The sequence below is a fragment of the Pongo abelii genome, chromosome 7 (assembly GCF_028885655.2).
Source record: "Pongo abelii isolate AG06213 chromosome 7, NHGRI_mPonAbe1-v2.0_pri, whole genome shotgun sequence".
NCBI lineage: Eukaryota > Metazoa > Chordata > Mammalia > Primates > Hominidae > Pongo > Pongo abelii.
This window is the reverse complement of record NC_071992.2, coordinates 21,187,683-21,202,966: the sequence shown is the minus strand read 5'-3', so window position 1 is coordinate 21,202,966 and position 15,284 is coordinate 21,187,683. Positions and strand designations below refer to the sequence as shown.

General features: G+C 38.3%; 1 protein-coding gene across 4 annotated transcripts in view; it reads right to left on the bottom strand.

The window, feature by feature from the left end:
- Positions 1-15,284, bottom strand: part of SH2D4A (SH2 domain containing 4A) — an 82,406-nt gene that overhangs the window by 16,223 nt on the left and 50,899 nt on the right. For all 4 annotated transcript variants that reach the window (XM_054561293.2, XM_024251461.3, XM_024251462.3 and 1 more), the window contains 2 exons: positions 15,023-15,236; positions 5,628-5,758 (listed from right to left, as the gene is read on the bottom strand). In XM_054561293.2, the coding sequence (XP_054417268.2) occupies positions 5,628-5,758; positions 15,023-15,236 (345 nt within the window). The remainder of the gene's footprint in view (positions 1-5,627; positions 5,759-15,022; positions 15,237-15,284) is intronic.

The window sequence follows — 15,284 nt, the reverse complement described above, 5'->3', positions numbered from 1 at the left end:
CTAGAATAGTCAGATTCATAGAGAAAGCACCATGGTAGTTGCCAGTTGCTGGGGATTGGTGGTGAATGGAGCATTATTAAATGGGTAGTTTCAGTTTTACAAGGTGAAATAACTTCTGCAGATGGATGGTGGTAATAGCTGTACAATTTTTTTTTTTTTTTTTTTTTTTTTTTTTTTTTAAGGCAGGGTCTGTCACTGTCTTCCAAGCTGGAGTGCATGGTGTGATCTTGGCTCACTGCAACCTCTGCCTCCTAGACTCAAGCGATCCTCCTGCCTTAGCCTCCCAGGCAGCTAGGACTACAGGCATGCACTGCTATGCCTGGCAATTTTTTTTTTTTTTTTAAGAGATGGGGTGTTGCCATGTTTTTCTGTAGAGATGAAATTTGCCCTGTTTAAGTTGCTGGTCTCAAACTCCTGGGCTCAAAGGATCCACCTGCCTTAGCCTCCCACAGTGCTGGGATTATAGATGGGAGCCACCACACATGACCAGTTGTACAGTATTATGGATGTATTTAACACTGAACGGTACACTTAAAAATGGTTGTCCCAGCAATTTGGCAGGGTGAGGCAGGTGGATCACCTGAGATCAGGAGTTCGAGACCAGCCTGGCCAACATGATGAAACCCCATCTCTACTAAAAATACACAAATTAGCAGGGCTTGGTGGCAAGCACCTGTAATCCCAGCTACTCAGGAGGCTGAGGCAGGAGAATTGCTTGAACCTGGGAGGCAGAGGTTGTAGTATGCCAAGATCGTGCCAGTGCACTCCAGCCTGGGCAACAACAGAGACTCCATCTCAAAACAACAAAAACAACAAAGAACTGTGAAGGTGGTAATTTGTATATAGTGCATACTTTTACATAATAAATAGAGTCTCCATGTCTATTATATGCAAAAATAAAATATGGGTGGATTGTGCATTATACAACAAGCAAAAACCATAAAGGAAAAATAGCTAAATTTAACCTCACACTGAAATGAAAAACTTATCTCCCTTAAAATGTGTCAAAAGACTTAAAAGACAAGTCACAAACTAGGAGAATATATATGTAACCCATATAATTGACAAAGGATCAGTCTCCAGAATATGTAAAATCCTATAGGTCAATATAAAAAATCAATTCATTAGAAAAATGGTCAAAAGATCTGTATAAGTAATTACAGAAGACCTACTCATCCAGCCAGTAAAATATGAGCTCAGTCTCACTATAAATTAGTACAAATTAAAATAAGAAGATTCCACTGTGAGGAACAGAAATTGAGAATCTGGCAGTATCAAGAACTGGCAAGTACATAGGGAAACAAATTCTCAAGTACAGCTGGTAGGAGTATATACTGGTATAATCAGTTTCATGGGCATTTAGCAATATGTAGTGTAATTAAAGATGCACATATCCTACCTCCTAGGAATTCTGCTTCTAGATATATACTCTGAAGAAATGATCATATATGTTTACAGCGAGACATGTTCAAGGGTGTATACCACATCATTTTCTGTAAGAGCAAAAAAGTTACAGCAAATGTAGAAGAGATGAATAACGATATGTGTGTAATATATGTGTGTGTATATATTATATATATTTTTATATACATTATATATATATATATAAAATAAAACACTGCATGATAGGTAAAACGAATGAGCCTGTCTATATGTATAAGCAAGGACAGATCCCAGAAACAATGTTGGGAGAAAACCCTACGTGTAACATGATCCCATTGAAATGGTAAACACAATACTGTATATTTTTATTACAATATATATGTTTACAGCATATAAAATATGGATGGAAATCGCAGCTTCAGAAGAGCAGTGAAGGATACAAGGAAAGGAAATGGGATTAAAAAGAAAAGCAACAAAGGAGAACTTAATTCTATATGGCAGATTTTCTTTTTTATTTATTTTGTTTTTTAAGATGGAGTCTTACTCTCCTCCCAGGCTGGAGTACAGTGGAGCCATCTAGGCTCACTGCCAGCTCCACCTCCTGCGTTCAAGCAATTCTCTTGCCTCAGCCTCCCAAGTAGCTGGAACTGCAGGTGCCTGCCACCACATCCAGATCATGTTTGTATTTTTAATAGAGACGGGGTCTTGCCATGTTAGCCAGGCTGGTCTCGAATTCCTGACCTCAAGTGATCTGCCTGCCTCAGCCTCTCAGAAGCCCTGGGATTACAGGTATGAGCCACCATGACTGCCCTGGCAAGTTTTATTTCTTAAGAAAAACAGAGATGAAGTAAATATGGCTGTTAATATTCATTACACCTGGAGAACAGATACAATGTTTGTTATATCACTGGTGTTGTATTTTTCTTGGTACTTTGTGTTTAAAATATTCCATAAGAAAAATCAATTTTTAATGAAATAAAGGGAAAAAATTAAAATTTGTGTGATCTTTCATGCCTGTGGTTTTGAGGATTTCTGAGATGATTTTGCCTGATTACATTCTGAGAACTTAAATCTAGCTTCATTAAGGAGACAACTAACTGCTCATCTGAATGTTGTCTATAGCAAGCGGACCAGCACAGTCTCACCAAGAAAGCTGCCTCCATGGTTAATTTTATGGGTCAACTTGACTGGGCCATGGTCCCAGATATTTGGTCAAAAATTATTCTGGATGTCTCTGGGAAGGATTTTTTGGATGAGATTTGGTTTTTATTTTATTATTATTATTATTATTTTGAGACAGAGTAGCACTCTGTTGCCCAGGCCTGGAGTGCATTGGCGCAATCTCAGCTCACTATAACCTGTGCCTCCTGGGTTCAAGCAATTTGCCTGCCTCAGCCTCCCGAGTAGCTGGAATTACAAGTGTGCACCACCATGTACAGCTAATTTTTGTATTTTTAGTAGAGATGGGGTTTTTACCAACCACTCCTGACCTCAAGTGATCCACCTGCCTCGGCCTCCCAAAGTGCTGTGATTATAGACATGAGCCACTGTACCCGGCCTTGGATGAGATTTAAATGGGAGGACTTGGAGTAAAGCAGATTACCCTCCATAATGTGTGTGGGCTTCATCCAGTCAGTTGAAGGCCTTACTACGTCAAAGGCTGACCTCCCCTGAGCAGGAAGGGATGCTGCCAGCAGGGGGCATTTGGATGGGAATAGCCATTCCTCCCCGCATCTCCAGCCTTCCCTCCTACCCTGTCAGATTTGGGACTTACCAAGCCTCTGTAATCACTTGAGTCAATTCCTTAAGAAGTCAGCCAAAGGAAGGTGTGCAGGAAGAGCAACTGCAAGAACCCTAAGGTAGGGACAAGTGTGGTGTGTCTGAGGGACGGAAGGGAGGCCTGCAGAGGTGACCGAGGCAGGGACAGTGGCTTGAGATGGGTCTGGAGCAATAGATGGGCAGATCAAGTAGGCATCATGGATCACAGGGAGGAATCTGGAACTTTTTCATTGTAAATCTTCAATTTACAATTGTATAAATTTATGGGATACCAAGTGATATTATGATATATGAACCCAATGTGGAATAATTAAAACAAACTAATTAACATATCCATCACCTAAAATACTTAGCATTTTTTTTCTGGTGAGAACATTAGAAATTTACTCTTTTGGCACTTTTGAAACATACAATACTCTATTAACTACATTTATCATGCTGTGAAATAGAATGCTCTGTTCTCTTCTCTGCTTCCCTAACCCTCCCCATTCCCTATGTTCCTTCCCTCCATTGATAGCCCAGCCACCTTCCTCCCAGCCACAAAAGCCAGAAATCCAACAGTCTTCAATCCCTTTGTCCTCTCCTACCCACTCCCATCCTTACCTTGAGCTTAATTGAGAGAAAAAGATGAAAGTATAAAACTTTGTGGAGTGGAAAATTAGGCAACCAAAATAGCATCTTATGAAGGGTAATTCATGGTGGATGTGACAAAGAAAAGATGATAAACCTATAAATGGCTACCATCCTAATATTTCAGAACAGGCTTCCCAGTAATAAACGATTATATTTCAAAGAGATAAGATGTGACGCATATTCTCTTTATCATGAAAATGTGAAACTGTATCTTCTTGAAACTGAAAATAAAGATGTATACTGACTATATGGCTATGTAATGGTTATTAATTATACAGTTTTATTTTGCTTATGAGCCTGAAAAATATGTGTATAAGGGAAAATAAATCGATAATAATCACACCTGAATAAATTATTTTACGTAAAACTCGAGAGTCATATTTTTTAACCAAACCTCCAACTTGATTTTTAGTCTCTGTCTTCCTAGCTTTCGGCCTTTCAAACAGAACTGCCTGTTAAAGTACCAGGGCTTTTAATAACAACCATCATTTTCCATTTCTTACTCCCTGCTGTTAAAAAAACTACCCTTCTTAAAATCAGAGATGACAGCATCTTCTGTCCAAAGACACTGAAACTACAAAGTGGCTGATTTCCTTGGTGCTTATTTTAAAAAGGAAAGCAAGGCATTATTAGACAGCTGAGACAGCCATGGCTAATGCATAACTGTCCCATGTTCTTTCTGTTCATCTTTGACACCATCATCTCTCTCTCAATGTCTTAAAGCAGAAAGGAAGGAGGCTTACAACCTCATCCTGGGAAGGAGAGGGGACTCCTCTGGGATGGACACTTAAAGTCTGAATCGCCAAAGAACACCTACTTCCAAGAGAAGCCAGACAGTTCTTCTGTGATGTTCTGACCATACAAGCAGCACTTTAGGAGAAAGCCTGTCACAAATAGCTATTCCTTTTAGAAGAGTTTCCCATGATATGTGTTTGGGAGTTTTTTTTTGTGGGGTATATTTCTGTGTGAGATGATCTACTTCAAAGAAAGATGCCTTAAACATAATGCAAACCAAGACATCCTTAGGACAAACATACTCTGGGAGGGGACTGTGTTTTTGTTTTAAAGCACCTTTTGTTGTCCATATAACCAATTAGTCCAATTCAACCACAGACCTTATGGAAGTCAACTAAGGCAAGAAGCCACTCACTTTTCTTGAGATCCAAGAAACAGAGGGGACTATGAAGTATCTGCTAGGTGGAAGAGGGGCTTGAATCAAGTTTCTTGGATCAAATACAGAAAATGTTTACTAGTTGATATCTGCTCAGGATCCAACCACCTATGTTACTCACTCAACTACGTACTGGAAACAAGGAATCAAAACTACAGAAGTTTTCACTCACAAGACCACAAAGTTCAACTCCTTCATTTAACAGATGGGGAAAATGAGGCTTAAATTGATTTCCTACAGAAAAAAATAATGATTTGTTCAAGGTTGCTCAGCCAGTGTCCTGACCAGCACATTCCCACACCCATAACTGTGTCTCCCTTGGTGAAAGGAAGATGTGGCCATTTGATGGAAGTCACAATCAAGCACCCTAGTGCTAAGTCACCAGGAATATCTCTTTTCCCTCCCATCTGATGCATTTTATTTGTGGTGATAAATCTGCCCCACAGTGCATATAGCGCCCATGAATGCTGACTGCTTTCTAAACAGTCATGAGAATGCAGCTTACTGAAGCGTCTTTGAAGAACTGCTTTGTGAAAATAATCTGAAAGGCTCTTTTTGGGCAGCACCAATAAATGGAAGCTTTTATTCTGTCTTCCTGGTAGATCAGCACAGCTTCATCCGCCCTAAGACGAAACACCATTGAGGAAATCTCTGCACTCACCATGGAACCAGGGGGCTATGGTGTCTGAGGTTTTCTGGTAGCCCGCTCGAAGTGGTAGCTGCTCCTCTTTAAACCACTGGATGATGTCCTCTTGCGCAGAGCTGGACACTGTCCTCGCCACTCCCTGATTTCTGTTATTTATAAAAGTTTTTCAAGTTAGATTTAACTAATTTGAAAATAATGCCCTCAAAATCATATATATATGTGTGTGTGTGTATATATATACACACACACACATATACATGCATATATATACATGCATGTCTGTAGATACCAGAGGTGCTTTATACATGCAAATATATATACATATATATATACACGTGTGTGTGTGTGTGTGTGTGTGTGTGTGTGGAGAGAGAGAATGGGAGAGAGAATGGGAGGGAGAGAGAATTATATATATTTCCAAATCTAATTCAATGACCTCAGCTAACAGGAGGCTGGAGCCGTGACACACTACCATTATACACCTCCTCAAGGGCAGAAGAGGAAGGAATATAAATCTGTCACTTGTCCTTCCAGTCTTAAAGGGCTAGTTATGGAAATGAGCCACTGCTGTGTTAACACACAGATTTAAATTCATTTGTATAGGAATTATAAGCTCCATTAACTTCTAATTAACATCTGAGAAAATAAGCATTAAAAGGCAAAATACACTTTTACCCCAGCACATTTTCCTGGAAAGCAGGTATTTGCAAACAAAAGAAATCAAATGCAATAAAATAGATTTCTTTTCTAATGTTTGCATTATTTGATTTTCTCTTCTCTTTCCACTAACCTCCCTGACTTGCTTTATCCTCTTCCACACTTTGATGACATTTATTTCTGCTAAAAAAAATAAAGAAATATAAAGTAAAAGGAAGAAGAGTATTTGAAGTTTGATAAGACAAAGATACAGGCAGCAGAATCATTTTGAAATAGATTCAGTAGCAGAACTTAAGTTCTAGGATGTAAGTCAATTTCTACTACAAAGAGTAACCTTGCAATGTAATAAACAGACTTCCAAGTCCTACTCAACAGCCTACTAATTTTGAGCAGAATTCAATTTAAACACAACACCACCACTGCAGTCAGTGAACTATCCTGTCTGTAGAGGCACCTGCTGGGAGACAAGCGTCTATCTGAGCCAATGAGATGGGCTCTCCAGTTACTCTCCAAAAACAGATACTGAGGGGGTCCAATATCAGCTCCATCCCCTCCCACCACCGAAGCCAAGGAACTATCCATTCCCTGCAGGGATCCACTAGGAGACACACTTGTCTGGGTGATTAAAACAGTCTTCTGTACTAGAGTCCCTGACTAGCTTTCCCACACAGCTCCTGTACCCTCCTTGAGTTCTTCCAGGTCCATCAAGGAGGGAGAGCTGTGTAAATCATGGAGCCCTTGGGAGAGCTGCAGCAAGCCTGGATTTGGAGCTCCCTCTAGTGCTGAGATGGCTGCAGTGGTCACAGGCTCAGGAAACAATTTAAGAATTCTAAGCTGGCTTAGAATTTCCGGAAGGGCCTATGAAAGACAAGCACAAATAAAGCCAGGCTGTGGAGAGTGGAATAAAAGCCTAATCCTTAAATGTTTAGATATTGTCACACATACACAAGCATCAAGAAGATTCAAGACAATATGACCTCACCAAATGTACAAAATAAGATACCAGAGGTCAAGCCTAAAGTCATAGAGACGTGTGATCTCTAAAACAATTCAAAATAGCTGTTTTAAGGAGGCTCAACAAACTTCAAGAAAGAACAGAGTCAATTCAAAAATTCATCAGGGAAATTTAGCAGAAAGACTAAAGTAATTTTAAAAAATCAAATCCTGGAGCTGAAAAATGCAATGAATAAAATGAAAAATGCAAGAGAGTTTCAACAGCACAGTTGATCAAATAGAAGAAAGAATTAGTGAGCCAGAAGACAGGCTATTTGAAAATACACAGAGATAAAAAAGAATATAATGACATGAAGAACGCCTATGGGGTCTGTGGGACAACATGAAAAGAGTAAATATTGGAGTTATTAAAGAGGGAATTCAGGAAGACAAAGGGGTTAAAAGCTTATGCAAAGAAATAATAACAGAAAACTTTCCAAACCTGGAAAAAAAATTAATAGCCAAGCATAGGATGGTCAAAGGTCACCAGTCAGATTCAACCTACATAGGAATACCCCGAGACGTATTATAATCAAACCCTCAGAGTGCAGAGACAAATAGGGGATCCTAAAAGCAGCTAAAGAAAAGAAGCAAGTAACATGTAAGACAGATCCAATACACCCGACAGCAGACTTCTCAGAAGAAACCTTATAGGCCAGAAAGAAGTGAGATGATACATGCTGAGACTGAAGGGAAAAAAATGCAACCAAGAATACTGCACACAACAAAGTATTCCTGCAGAAAAGGAGAGAGAAAGATTTTTCCACACAAACAAAAGCTGAGGGAATTTACCACTACCAGACTTCTCCTATAAGAAATGCTAAAAAATAGTTCTTCAAACATAAACAGGATGCTAACATGATTTTTGTTATAATACTATCATCATGATGTGTAAACCACTTATACCTTTAATATGAAGACTAAAAAATGAACTATCAAAAATAACTTCAATAACTTAAGATAGGTAATATAAAAATGTAAGTCATCACTCAAAAATACAAAATACAAGGAGAGAATCGAGGTAAAGTGTACAGTATTTTTGTTTCTTTCCTTCACAAAGTTTGTAAATCTCTAAAATAACTTGTTATAACTACAGGATGTTTTTGTAAGTCTCATGGTAACCACAAAGCAAAAATCTATAACAGATACACCAAAAATAAAAAGGAACCAAAATGTACTACTAGAGAAAAGTGCCTAACCACAAAGACTATAAGAGAAGAAAGGATCTACAGAATAACTAGAAAATAAGAATGAAAATTGCAATAGTAAGCCCTTACATATCAATAATTACCTTGCATATCAATGGATAAATTCTCCAATTAAAAGGCATAGAGTGGCTAGATAAAAATAAAACAAGACCAAATTATATGTTGCCTGCAAGGGGCTAACTTCACCTGTAAGGACATGCATAGTCTGGAAGGGAAAGAATAGGGAAAAAAACGTTGTATGCAAATGGAAACCAAAAGACAACAGGAGTAGCTATATTTATATCATATAAAACAGACCTGAAGCTGAAAACTGTAAGAAGAGGCAAAGAAGGCCAGTATACAATAACAAAGAGTTCAATACAGCAAGAACAGTTATATATGTACTCAATTAACATGGAAGCACCTAAATTTAGAAAGCAAATATTAATATACCTAAATAGAAAGACTGCAATACAACAATAGTAGAGGACTTCAACACCCAGCTTTCCACAATGGACAGATCATACCGACAGAAAATCAACAATTAAACCACACTCTAGAATGTACCTAACAGACAATTATAGACTATTCTAATCAACCAGCTGCAGAATACACAGTATCTCAACAGCAAATAGAATACTCTCTAGGAATATGTTAGGCCACAAAACAATTCTTTAATTGTTTTAAGTTAAAACTTATCAAGAAATCTGTAATAGGAGGAAAACTAGAAACAAATATGTGGAAATTAAACATGCACCTTAACAACCAATGGGTCAATAAATAAATTTCAGACACCAAAAATGTTCTTGAGACGAATGAAAATGAAAACAACATATCAAATCCTATGGGATACAGCAAAAGCAGTTCTAAGAGTGATGTTTATTCCAATAAACACACATATCAAAAAAGTAGAAAGATATCAAATAAGTAATTTTATTGTTGTACCACAAGAACTAGAAAAACAAGAACTTGATGCAACATTAGTTGAAGGAAATATAATACAGATCAGAGCATAAATAGATAAAATAGAGACTAAAGAACCATGCAAAATATGAATGAAATGAAGAGTGGTTTTAATAAACAAAACTGACATATGTTTAGCTACACAAAGAAAAAGAGATGACTCAAATAAATAAAATCAGAGATGAAAAAGGAGACATCACAACTGATACCACAGAAATAAAAAGGTCACTAGAGACTATTATCAACAACTATATGTCAACAAAATGGAAAACTTGGAAGTAAATCAATAAATTCCTGGACACATACAACCTACCAAAATTCACTCATGAAGAAACAGAAAACTTAACAGACCAATAACAACTAACGAGATCGAATCATTAATAAAGTGTCCTATCAAAAAAGCCCCGGACCTGATGGATTCACCACCAAATCCTATCAATCATTTAAAGAAATACTAATACCAATTCTTCTTAAACTATTCCAAAAAACCGAAGCTGGAGGAATTCTTCCTAACTCATTCTATGAAGTCAGCATTACCTTGATATCAAAACCAGACAAAGACACAACAAAAAAAGAAATCTAGAGGCCAATATTCCTGATGATGATGAACATAGATACAAAAATCCACAACAAAATACTAGCAAACCAAATCCAACAGCACGTCAAAAACATCCTTCACCATGCAAAAGGAAATTCATCTCAGGGATGCAAGGATGGTTCAACATAAACGAATCAATGAACATGACACATCACATTAACAGAATAAAAGACAAAGACCACAAGATCATCTCAACAGACACAGGTAAAGCATTTACTAAAATTCAATATCCCTTCATGATAAAACCTTTAAACACATTAGGTATAGAAGGAATGTACCTCAACCCAATACAGGTCATATATGACAAAATCACAGTTTACATGCTGAAAGAGGAAAAATGGAAAGTTTTTCCTTTAAAACTTGGAACAAAACAAGAATGTCCACTTTCATCACTTTTATTCAACATAGTACTGAAAGTCCTAGTCACAGCAATGAGTTAAGAGAAAGCAATGAAGCACATCCAAACTGGGAAAGAGGAACTCAAATTGTCTGTTTGCAGATGACCTGATCTTACATACAGAAAACCCTAAAAGCTCCACCAAAAAACTCTTAGTCCTTATAAAATTCAGGGAAGTTGTAGTATATAAAATAAACTTACAAAAATCAGTAGCATTTCTATACATCAACAATGGACTAGCAAAAAAAAAAAAGCAATTTTATTTACAATTGCAAAATAAAATAAAATAACTAGGAATAAATTTAACCAAGGAGGTTAAATGTCTTTACAAGAAAAACTATAAAACACTAATGAAAGGAAACAAAAAAATAAACATCCCATGTCCATGGATTAGAAAAATTAATAGTCAAAATGGCTGTATTACCCAAAAAGATCTGATTCAATGTAATTCCTATCAAAATACCGATGACATTTTTCACAGAAAAAGAAAAAAACTTTAAAAATTTCTATGCAACCAGAAAAGACTACTACGAATTGCCAGAGCAATTTGTAGCATAAGGAACAAAGCTGGGAGGCATCACACTAAATGACTTTAAAATATACTACAAATCTATAGTAATCAAAACAGCGTGGTACTGGCATAAAAACACACACATAAACAGTGAAACAGAAGAAAGAACCCAGAAGTAAATCCACACATTTACAGTCAACTGATTTTCAACAAAAGCACCAAGAGCACCTACCGGAGAAAGGATAGTCTCTTCAATAAATGGTACTGAGAAAACTAGATAGTGACATGTATAAGAATGAAACTACCCACTCTTGCTATGTGCAAAAATCAGCTCAAAATGGGTTAAAGACTTGAATATATGAGACCATGAAGCTACCAGAAGAAAATATTGGGGAAACACTTCAGGACCTCGGTCTGAGCAAGAATTTTTATTTTTAATTTGTTCATAGAGATGAGTGTCTCCCTATGTTGCTCAGGCTTGTCTCAAACTCCTGGCCTCAAGCAGTCCTCCCACCCTGGCCTCCCAAAGTGCTGGGATTATAGGTATGAGCCACCACGCCTAGCCCCAGATTTTTAAAAAGTAACACCTCAAAAGCACAGGCAACCGAAGAAAAATAGACAAATGGGATTATATCAAGCTAAAAAAGATTCTGCTGCAGCAAACGAAACAATCAACAGAGTAAAGAGACAAGTTACAAAAAGGGAGAAAATATTCATACTCTATGTATCTGACAAACTATGTATCTGACAAAGCATCAATATAGGAACTCAAACTCAATAGCAAAAAAACAAATAATCCAAATAAGAAAAAACCTCAATAGGCATTTATCAAAAGAAGACATACGAATGACCAACAGGTGTATGAAAAAAATGCTCAATACCACTAATCAGGGAAATACACATCAAAACCACAATATCACCTTGCCCAGTTTTGTATTTTTGGTTATCAAAGAGACAAACAAAAAACAAATGCTGGTGAGAATCCAGAGAAAGGAGAACTCTCATAGCCTGCTGGTAGGAATATAAATTAGTATACCATTATAGACAACCGTATGAAGTTTCTCAAAAAAATTAAAAGTAGAACAAAAGCTCCAACAATCCCACTACTGGGTCTATGTCAAAAGGAAATGAAATCAGTATGTCAAAGAGACATTTGCACTCCCATGTTTATTGCAGCACTATTCACAATAGCCAAGCTATGGAATCCACCAAGGTGTCCAACAATGAATGAATCAAGAAAATGTGGTGTGTATACACAATGGAATATTATTCAGACATAAAAAGTATAATATCCTGTCATTTGCAATAAAAAATATGCTGGTGAGAATCTGGAGAAAGGAGAACTCTCATTGCCTGACGGTAGGAAAATAAATTAGCATACCATTATAAACAACGGTATGAAGTTTCTCAAAAAAATTAAAGAGAACAAAAGATCCATAAAAAGAATAATATCCTGTCATTTGCAAGAAAATGGATGAACCTAGAGGACATTATGTTAAGTGAAATAAGCCAAACACAGAAGGACAAACACTGCATGACCTCACTCTTATGTGGAATCAAAAAGGTTGACCTTTTTTGTTGTTGTTGAGACAGAGTCTCACTCTGTCATCCAGGCTGGAGTGCAGTGGTGCGATCTCAGCTCATGACAGCCTTCGCCTCCTGGGTTCAAGTGATTCTCCTGCCTCAGCCTCCAGTGTAGCTGGGATTACAGGTGCACGCCACACCAGGCTAATTTTTGTATTTTGAGTAGAGACGGGGTTTCACCATGTTAGTCAGGCTAGTCTCAAACTCCTGACCTCATGATCCACCCACCTCGGCCTCCCAAAGTGCTGGGATTGCAGGCCTAAGCCACTACACCCAGCCAGGTGGATGTTATAGAAGAATGGAACAGTGGTTAGCAGAGGCTGGGGAGAGTAGGGGGGATGGTAAATGGGGAGAGGTTGGTCAACTGGCACAAAGTTACAGTGAGACAGCAGAAATAAGTTCTGCTGCTCTACGGGACAGCAGCGTAACCACATTCAACAGTAATGTACTACATACTTCAAGACAGCCAAAAGATAGGATTTTGAATGTTCTCACCACAAAGAAATGACAAGTGTTTGAGGTGATTCATGTGAGTTATCCTGATTTGATCATTACACAATGTATATATGTATCAAAACATCACACTGTATCCCATAAATACATATAATTATTGTGTGTCAAAAACAAAATACAATTTATGAAACACAACCACCACAATCAAGTTTGGATGAACCACTAGAATTTATTGTAATTAACCAACTTATGGTTCTTTACGCTTTTTATAACATGTGTTTCTGAGTTACGTGTGACATACTTTCAGATATACATATATAGATGTACATATGCATGTATGTGTATATATTATCCCTAATGACTTTCGGAGCCTTTTGGAGAAAATATCCTATAATATTTGACTTCTCTGGGAGGCAGACACTGCACACATACTAAGTTATATTATACATTCTCTTACTAGCTTCCAAATTACACTCTTTTTTGGGAAGTCCTTGGAGGTCGAGCAAAACTCCACAGACGCTGTAGGAGCCGATCTCTGTCTTTTCCTGGAGTGGCTCCAAGGTGACCTCTGCCATCCCTGTGTCAAGTCCCAGCCCTAAAACCACCCAATCTGACTCACAAAAAGCACTTCATGCAGCATCTTCAGTTGGAAAAAACGAGCTAACTGAGCACAGCTGAAAATAGGAATTGCCCTTTTTTAAAGACCACCTTCATTGCTGTCAATCAAATATACTGTTCTTCAAAATGCTGTGGGACAGGGACATCTACAAGTCATTTCCATGCTACCCTTGGAAGAGACGGAGAACAGGAGTTAGCTGCAAAAACATCCCTGCTGAGGCTCTGTCGCCAATGTGCGCACAGACAAGCTCCAGCACTTAGAGGGCCGTGTGCACCTCTGTCAGCTGTTCACATAATTAAGGAGACTCCTATTTCCTGACTACATTTCTTGCTTTGTTGTTGTTAAGAAAAGAATCATTACCCAAACCATCACTTTGGAGATCATGGTCTTTACTGTAATTATTTCCACTTACTCCACTGAGTTCCATGTTGGTCCCCACTTCCTGAAATGGAACTTTCCAGTAGAGTAAGTAGAAATAATTATAGCAAAGAAAAACATCTGCCTTTGTGTTTCACCTGAGGTCATCATTCCTGTTTAAAGGAAACCTTGACGATAACTACGACTCCAAGCAGGAGTAGAGTCTTATTTTTCATTTCTCCATAATCTTAGAGAAGTATTTCAAGTTATTTTTAGTTTTTATTTCAGAAGGCAAGCCTTTAGACAATTCTGTTTCTTTCAATCAATATTTGATTTTAATACTTCTAAATACTAGGATGTTAAAAATAAGATCAATAACCAGAAATAAAATTTATAATCAGCAAACATAAGGGATGGGGGTTTCTATAACAGCATCATTGCACTTTTCTGCAGTTTTTCCAGAACAAATGGTTCTTCCTAATTCTTCCACAGCCTAGCAGACAATGGTATCTCCACCACCAAATAGACAATTTATTTTAAAAAAGGAGCCTTTCCAAATTCTTAAAAGATGAACTTGGCTATGTATCCCTGAATGAGAATTACCATCAAACCTTTAATCCTTGGCAGTGAAAACGTAATCCTGCTGATCACGCGAAAGTCAGCAAGCCTTTGAGTTCCTACTTTGATAATCTTTGACTAAGGGGTGATCTTGGGCATCAGTGAAACCTCACTTGTTTCCTCTTCTCCCCTCACTGGCTCACCGGCTGCGTCCTGGCGGCGGGGCGGGGCGGGGGAGGGAAAGGGGAGAGTGGGGTAGGGACATGGGAAGGTCTCTCACTCCATGCACAGCTTTACTATTTCACTGGGTATCCAAAGTATAACAGCTATGGACATTTGACAGCTAATAAGGGGACGAATGCCCGACCAGATCACCCAGGAAGAAGGCTTAGACGTGAGCCTGAACTACTTACACAGGCTGCCAGTCGGCCCTCCACACCCCATGGCAGCTCATACAATTCCCCTTTAATTTCAACGCTTATTCAAAGCCCATTGCAATGTTTATGCATAAACCCATCTGTGTGGCTTCTTACCTAAGAGGTTTTTGAGGATATGCCCCTCCTGGGTTTAGAAACTGAGGCTTGGGTGGAAGCGGAGGTCTTTTTGGTTTCTGCGGAACACGCAAGGGGCTTTGCAGCCTCTCACCTCCTCTTCCTTTCTGGGCCCCGAGGGATAACCTCTTGTAGTCTTCTCGTGCTTGTTTAGCCAAGGAGCGTCTCTTCTCATCAGCTGCTTTGGATTTTCGCACTAGAAAAACAACGGGGTCCGAGGAAACCCTCATCAGCCCACAGAGCA